Below are 8,822 nucleotides of genomic sequence, written 5' to 3'. Positions count from 1 at the left end.
TTTATTTGGCTTTAAGATGGCAATCATGAAGACCACAGAACTAGATGAGGCCAAGAAACATCAGGATACTCTCTCCAGGGTGGTCTGGTCTAAACTGCATTTTAGCTTCTTCAGGAAAAGAGACCATCACAACCTATTGGGTTATATGCTGTAATTCTCTTGTACCTTATTTGTTACTCATGAAAGATAATCAAATTTCATTTTGCTGCAGTTCCAGAAAAGAAACCACTAAAAACATTTTATGCAAAATAAATACTTTATTGTTTTAATTTTTTTTAGAAATCAGCCTTTGTGTGATAATTCAAACATTTATAAACCTCTTAGATAGTTTTTCAAATAATGTTAACACTTCAACCACTTTTGATTAAAGTTTCACACAAAGAAGTCAAAAATTATAAATGATAAAGGAATAATTCTAATAACATTTGGTTGTTACTTTACACTTTTATTTAACACATATGTAACCAAATAAGATACCATCTTCCATAATAACAAGCAGTTCTCAATGGCTGAAAATGAACTAAAACCATCTATTATAAGGAGAATAAATCTAAATTACTTCTATTTTGGAATAAAAAAAGCTTATTTCTACCCATTCAAGTCACAGGCCCCATTATTTTGGCAATTCTCTACTATTTTGTCTAAAAGACAGAAGAACAAATATCTCCTTATAATAAAGAAGTCTGGATAATGTGAAAAGTACATAGTGTTTAATGTAAGGCACATTTCCAAAAGAAAAATACTACATAAGCTATAATAAAACTACATTTGTCTTGGGTGAAGTAACAATGCTTACAGTGTAAGAACGTAAAGTAGTTGTAGGAAACCTCATATGAGAATTCTTCTATCCTACTGCTATTAGTAACTTCCTTAAGAACTAATAGTAACTTTTCACAACAGAACAATTTTTCTTCTTGGAAGTGATACTAATTAACAGCAGTAGAGAGAAAATCATTATTTGTTTCAAGCTCTCAAAAAATGAATCAGTTATTGCACAGTAAATACCTCATAGAGGTCAGTGTTTAAGAAAGCTAGTCTGCAGAAACATGTTATTTATACGTTGGTTAAGTCTGGAAGTTTTCAAGTTTTAAAATTAATTCTATGTAGGGAATCGATTGGAAAATATTGACATACAAATAAATATTAGGATTTTCAAATGGCTAGTTTTGACAGTTTAGAAAATAAAGTAAGCAAAGTGCCTAAGTTTCTACGTATGTTTTTAAAAAGGTATGCACAGAAGAAATAAACATTGTATGCCGAATACAGCAGCCCAGCTGAGCAGCCAGTGTCTTCGGAAGCAGAAACAACACCTCCACCAGGGTATGTCGTTGGAAACTCCAACACCACAGAGCTAATATGGTCCGTGCTAACCTTGAAAAGGAAAAAGTAAACATTTTCCAAATATTATTAAAAAGCTCTTTAAAAGTGAAATGAGAATATCCTCTAAATACATATATTTATACATAGTACGTATACTGTTTATAAATGTGAACATATATAAATATAAGAAATATATATATAAACAAGATCCTACTGTGATCTCTATATAGCCTTTTGAGAGTTCATTCTTTTATCCCTGGTTTTGAAAAAATTCATTAGTTATTTTATGAAATAGTTTATAAAAATATTTTTTCTACTTTCTACAATGGAAATTACAATTATGTTTTTCAAATTATGTATTTGTTTCTCATATTCTATTGAATGCATATTTTTAGTTGCATTAAGCACATTATTCTATAGAAATGTATTACTGACTTTGGCATTCACCAAGTATTACTATTAATATATATTTTATAAAATGTAGCTAGAGCTGTACGATAAAATTAAAGTAACTAATTTTAATAAATAAAACACAGAAGACAATTCTACATATATTATGACAGGACTAGATAGGGATCTATGGGATATCTGTCTTTAAAAGACACAAGTTGAGAAAGATACTAAGAATTTGTGAGTAATTCTCAAACTCTCGGCCCATAAATTGTCCATCTAAATACTATATAAGCAATGCAACCACAATAAGACTCAAGTTTGAAGGTCCTGATTTTCCCAATTCTAGCATTTATTTACTATGATGAACATCCAGGAAAATGACATCATACAGGGTGAGGCAAAAGAAGGCTTACAGATGTGAGTACGGGAGATACAGTTCATTCTTGTATTACTGTTTACTAATCATTGTATTATTTTCCATATGAACAAGTGTAAACCACCTTTTGCCCCTAACCTCCCATGAAGGTTAGTATTATGAGATTTGACTTGCTTACATTTCAGAAGGGGTTATATGAGGTTTTCATACTCTAGAATAATGTATTAGATACTTTCTAAAAATCAAAATTTCATTAGAGAAAGAGACCTGTGTAGTAAGAAAACAGAGCATTAAAAGCTAAGTACTATTTTACATTTATCTAAACAAAGAAATTCAGTCAATTTACCTAGTAATTCCACTTAATGACTATCTTGCTTAGAATTAGATGCTTTACTTGAAGACACTGCTGCCAAAAGTCCACTTACAATTTCCCGTCTGATTTCCCCAACAATAGACTCTTTAATCTAGAGTAGAAAAAGAGAAAAATGAGAATTTACCAATATGACTGTAATCCATTTTGTGTTTTCCCACCATAAATAGCACTTAACTTCTGCCATCACCTACACCACCAAGAAAACTACCACCTTCATGGGAACCCTCACGCAGGACCGAGAGGGAGCGGGGAATCACACCCTCTACCCCAAGCCCAGACCCGACTTCTAGCCCTTGTTTACCACAACTCAGACAGCTACATTATAAAACATCAACTGAAGTTGAGAACATTAGAAAATTCATTTTATAGATTAAAAACTTCTACTAAGCACTTGCTTCAGGGCACAAAATAACATGGAGGAAGTGATTAAGTGTGAGGCTCATTTTTATGTTTTTATTAATGCCCACCGTTGTGTGGTAATCAGCACAATGGTCAAGTATTCTCATTGTTAAGAAAGCCCATCAGTGGTAAAATAATATTATACAGGTATACCATTTCTTTATACCAACCAAAAGTATAGTATTCTAAAGTACTTATTTATTGTTTTAACACAACACACATGTATTAAGTGGAAACATGATTATTACAAATTATTTTAAAACATGAAAACCATTCTTTAAATGACCATAAACTCTAAAGAAGTAATTTTTCCTTTAGTTGTCTGGTACATTGGTCACCTTTCTGAAACTCACTGTTGGAAAAAGCAAACAGACCTAGAGTCAATGAAGGCCCCATCGAGATTTTCTTCTCCAGACGCCCAAACACTGCACATGCCTAGGGTGCCCTTTTCTCTCTTATGATATAGCATCACATCCAAATAGCTCTTTGTGGAGACTTTAAATGTGTATTTACTGAAATAAACTGATAATGCCTTCCTAAATTAGGACTTGAGACACTCAACCAGCTTTTAAAAATTCTACATTTCCACAGTTTCCTGTCAGCCTGATCTATTTCCTAAAATGTTTCTAAGTACATCCTGAACACATTTCAATTGAAGTCTTTCTAAAAATGGCTCTGTATTAATCTGTCATGGAAAACTGGTACATAATATAGAGATTTATATATTAAGTATACAAATAAATAAATGCTCTTTACCTACCAATCATCTGCATTTTAATATATTCAAATAAATATAAGTTTGTCATTTTACCTTCTAGCAATCTTTTAAAACTTTAAACATCATCAAAAGTTTCTGACATTCATAGCAATTTGGATCATTTTTTAAAAACTTTATTATTTATGCTATTACAGTTGTCCCAATTTTTTCACCTTTGCTCCCTTCCACCAAGCCCCCACTCCCTCGGGCAATCCCTACACCACTGTCCATGTCCATGGGTCAAGCACACAGATTTATTTTCTAAACAAATATCTATTAGATACAATATAATGAAAACCAGAATCTCTTAGCCACAATACACAAGCACAAACAGAATGTGTGTTGAATCAGAACTACTGCAAATCTGCATTTACAAGAGACAGTAGCATAGTTTCTCCAGTTTGCTGTTCAATGCAATATGGCAACTTTATTACATCTCTTTACTCTTCAACATTCAGAAAAAAAAACTTGTCAAAAAGTATTAATTATAAACCAAAAATATGCACCAACACATCTGGAGAGCATAGACATTTACTGGAGTAAAGCAGGAAAGTTTCCACCATTAAAGATGTTATCATCTAAATGGGCACAAAATGAATTTTGTTTCATAAAATATTAAGAAAAATAATTTATTAATGGCATGAGAACAGAACAAATTTTGAAAAATGAGAGACTGATTTGGGCTGAGAGAAAATAAAAAAATGGGCTCAGAAAATGGCAGGCTTTTCCATAGCAGGTCATGAAAAAGGAGAGAAGATTTTAGAGGACAGTGAGAACAGACACCTGCAGCGGGAGCACCCTGGAGGAGAGGGTGCAAGCAAAAAGGAGTCGGGCTGACGAGATAGTTGCTGCTAGGGAGTGGAAAGAAATTAGAATGGAAAGGGTGAGGTCAAATGCAGAGTGTTTACTGTGCGTTACTTCAGGGAGAGGACTGGGTGTCATTTTCAGTGTATCCTGGCATAAAATAAATGCTCAACTAATGTCTGAATGAATCAATGACGGAGCAAGAGAGACAGGGAGAGCACAAGAATCAGAAACATATCACACACATAAGAAACAGAAAGTAGAAAAACAGAAGACTTCAGACTAGCACTGAAAACAGTAAATGCCTTTAATGATTTCTTGAAGGAATTAATGTGTGGAGAAATAAATTAATTCTAAAGTTCCCTATGCTACAGAGAGGCTGGAAGGTTTAGGAGTGAGAAAAACTCTACTGGGATGGATGGTAAAGTTGCCTTTATGAGCACAATTTCCAAAGTGATACAGGCCAAAGACAGGGAACTAGAGATGGAGAGAGGAATGCACTGGCAACATAAACAGACTGATCACAACTCTGAAGTGTGGGGTAACAGAGCCATTTAACAAGCAGCCACTGAGGGCCAACTTCGGGGCAGCCATTATAGCAAGCGATCACCAGCAGAAGTTATAACAAGAGCACAGTTAAACTGGGTATTTACCAAAACACATGTTTAAAGCATGTCAGAAGAAATGTAATGGAGATATTAAATGGCATGAATCAAGCCTAGGAACTTCAGTGAACGAAGAACAACTCTCTAAACACAAAGCAATCTATGTTTACACTTTAACCATTTAATACTGTTGAATCTGCTACTATGGGCATATGTCTGTTCATTGTAATAAGTGATCTTTTTGTTTATTTACTCTTAAGAAAACAAGTAACTAAACAGGTCCAGGCCACTGATTACATATAGCACAGACCACCTGGGCAAATGCAAGGAGTGTATTTTTCCCACTACAACATACACACTCTGCACATAAAACGTGTATCTTTAATTTGACAAAAGCTTACTGAATGAGTGTATTAAACATTTGTCTGAAACGACTTTCACTCAATACCGTCCTTCAAAAGAACTACATTGTATTAATACATTATAAATGAAAGCATTCTTTTTCAAAACTTTTTATATGGTAAAATTACGGAAACAAAGTCCCGACAGACATCATTGTTTTCATGCACCCATGAGTGCAGTCAGAAAACTTCCCAGAAAGCGTCTGCCAAGCACGCTTAATCCTCACCTGCAAAACTGTTCGACCCAAGCTCACAGCCTGCTTCCTGAACAGCAGCTTTGTTAACAGGGTCAGGGGCCCAGAATTTACTGGGAAGGCAGAATAGAATCTAATTTTCTTGGTGGCTAAAGCAATAAGCTTTTAAAAACTTGGATTTCAGTACCTAGTGTATTTAGGTAAAAAGATTACAGATTTGAAATAAGTGGATTCAAAAGTAATTTGAATTTTAAATATACTGTAAACAAAATTTGACAGAATATCATTGCAACACAGCTAAGATGATATTAACAAATTAATTTTTTTAAGTATAGATGGCATTGAACTAATTGATCAATGGATATATGCTTTTAAAGTGTTTCAAAATAGTTTATTTTATTAAGTACACCAATTTCCTCCTTCACCTTGTTTGATTTATATATCTTGTTTGGTAAGTCATTCTTTTTTTTGTAGACAGTAAAAGGGTATTGTTAAGCCCAACTTCCTCCAACTTAAGCCAAATTCGAATTAGGGAGTTTCTAATTAATAGGTTTAGCAACAGATTCTGAAAAGTTTCTGAAACATCTGTCTTGCATGTCAGCTTAAATGTCTTCAAATGACAAAATCTCCCCTATTTAATGGGAGGTTCTTTTAGATGTTCAGGTAATTCTCTAGGACCAGGAACACCCAACTCCATACATGCTACGTTCTGAGTCTCTGAATCGATGCATCGATGCTCTCATTTGGAAATACTCAGTCCCAGGAAATCACTCACGGCACACATCAGGCCGTCCATTAATGACTTTAAAACTGAGGACTCCGGTTTGCATTAAGGGAGAATTTGTGATAAATGGGTAACGCAGAATAAGTTTTCAGGGAAAACTTTCAAACCAAAGCAAGCTAAAGGGAACAAAAATATCCCACTTCTAAGGGGAAAAGTACTTTAAAACTTACTTCCTTGGTTAACAAATAATAGCACAAAGAAAAAATTAATTTCACTCAAAAATTGACCTTTGACAGGAAACATAAATAAAAATAGAAATAGAAATAAAAATAGATCATCAGTCCCCCTAATTGAGCAAGGGGCACGCACAGAGTTGGATAAACAGCCACAACCAACTTGCAAAAATAATTATATCTGTAGGACAAATAACTTTATAGAAATAAGACCTTTCTTAAATAAACTTTAAGTTGGTATCTCATGTCAGGAAAAGAAATTACACACATCCAGCCTCTTCTGCTATAATGCTTATTTTGAAAATGTGAATTTCTATCAAACTTGACTGAAATTGTAAGAAATGACTTGGTCCCCACTTTTAACTATATGAGGTCTGTCCAGATGATATCTAGCCATGTAATGTGCAAAAGAGAGACATTTACTGAAAAAGATCCAAGATACATGGTACAGACACATGATACATAGGATAATGATGCCTCAGTGCCCTTCAAAGTGGCACCTTGAGACCTCACAGTTCTCCAAATTGCCATCAGCTGCCCTGTCGCATATTCCTGAATCTCACTGATGGTGTGATAGCTCTTCCCTCCGAAAGGTGATTTTAGTTTTGGGAAAAGCCAGAAGTCACAGGGCACCAAATCTGGGCTATAGGGGAGTTGAGTCACCTGACTGATTTGATGTTTCGCCAAAAAACTCTGCACAAGACATGATGCATGAGCAGGCATGTTGTCGTGATAAAGCTGCCAGTCACTAGTTGCCCAGAGCTGCAGCCTCTGAATCATCCAAATAGTTTCCCCAAAGTAATGTTCAACCTTAACACAAAATCTGATGCAGATTCATTGCTCTCCTCGCTCAGTCATTTTGAATGTGATGGCCACGCTGTGCACATGCTCACTCAACACTGTCTACCTCATCCCACTGACTAGTACAGTGAAGTCGTCATTATTCCAGCTTGTGCATTCTAGTCCACTCTCCCTGGCTGCCAGGTCACATCTATGTTGTACAAACCGTTCTCATCATATTAACAGTGGCTGGACTTTTTCCAGACAGACCCCACAAACACTATTTGTTCTTACTACCTGATTGTAGTGCCAAAAACAAATATTTTGCTAATTTCCTTAATTAAAATTTGATCTTTTACTACTCACCTTCCTAATTTTTTGTAGTCCCTTGGTTACCTAGTATGGTTAAATGTTTCAGGTTTCCACTCTGCTATCCTCCAGGGTAAACCTTTTCATGCTGCATTTCTATCATTGAGCAATTCATATAATTTCCATATTTGTCCACCCCTTAATCCAAACAGATCAAATTACTGACACTTTTTAAAGTGACAACACCCTTTTTCCATGTCAGTTGACATTATAAAATGACATTATACGATCCTGGAAGATATCTAAATTGTAACCCCTCATTAATATAAATGTGGAAACAGAGATCTAAAATGTTTTAACATGTTTATATATTTCAAAATCTTCAAACCCCATCTTCACCAAAGTGAGTAATACAGAACTGAAATGTTACTGTACTATGGAATTTGCAGAAATGCCATTACAAATATTTTTCAAATCTTAATAGATATAAGCAGGACCAAAGAGAAGGTTAATTTAAAATCTCTCTGAAAAATTATTGAATACAGTGAATCAAAGGAGTATCTTATAAATAATGTTTAAATAAAACCTCCTCCAACACATACCATAAAATAAATTATTAAGCATGGATTTTACTCACCTCGCGTATGACTTGTTGCAACTCATCTTGCTCCACATTTTTATGCATTTCTTCAGCAGCTGGAGTTAACGAGGTTTTTGCACACCCTTCTTCCACTTCAGGTTTAGGTCCTACAGCCTCGGAGGCTTCTTCAGCTGCTCCTACTTCCTCAGAACTTTCCACTTCTGGAGGCGTCTGCACAGAGCCTGCTCTGGAAGGAGCCGTTGGTGTCAGGGCCACTGACGCTCGGAATACTTTCTTGCGTGGTACCCTGTGGGCCTTGTGTTTGTGTGCTGAGTCACTTGAAGGTATCCCAGGTCTTCTACCTGCATGAGCGGGGCTAGAACACACAGAAGAGGACTCCGACGTTGCTTGGGAGAAAACAGATTCTGAGCTTTCTCCTGGAGGAATTTCAAACCGCATTTCTCCAAGGCCCAGTTCAGACTTCAGGTATGACTGTTCCCGCATCAGTTCAGTGACCTGGAGATCAGAAAAATTGTAATTTTCTCTCTTGAAATTAAGATTGGTGGTCAAAATC

General features: G+C 35.3%; 1 protein-coding gene across 1 annotated transcript in view; it reads right to left on the bottom strand.

The window, feature by feature from the left end:
• Positions 1–281: 281 nt before the first annotated feature.
• The window catches only part of ITPRID2 (ITPR interacting domain containing 2), a 37,134-nt gene continuing 28,593 nt past the window's right edge, over positions 282–8,822 (bottom strand). The window contains exons 16-18 of the mRNA XM_037130027.2: positions 8,306–8,764; positions 2,436–2,553; positions 282–1,371 (exon numbers count right to left, since the gene is read on the bottom strand). Of these exons, the coding sequence (XP_036985922.2) occupies positions 2,449–2,553; positions 8,306–8,764 (564 nt within the window). The 3' untranslated portion in view covers positions 282–1,371; positions 2,436–2,448. The remainder of the gene's footprint in view (positions 1,372–2,435; positions 2,554–8,305; positions 8,765–8,822) is intronic.

Source organism: Artibeus jamaicensis, unplaced genomic scaffold, assembly GCF_021234435.1.
Source record: "Artibeus jamaicensis isolate MK-2021 breed Jamaican fruit bat unplaced genomic scaffold, CSHL_Jam_final contig_391, whole genome shotgun sequence".
Lineage (NCBI taxonomy): Eukaryota > Metazoa > Chordata > Mammalia > Chiroptera > Phyllostomidae > Artibeus > Artibeus jamaicensis.
Note: the sequence above shows the minus strand (reverse complement) of the source record. Positions and strands in the feature narration are given on the sequence as shown.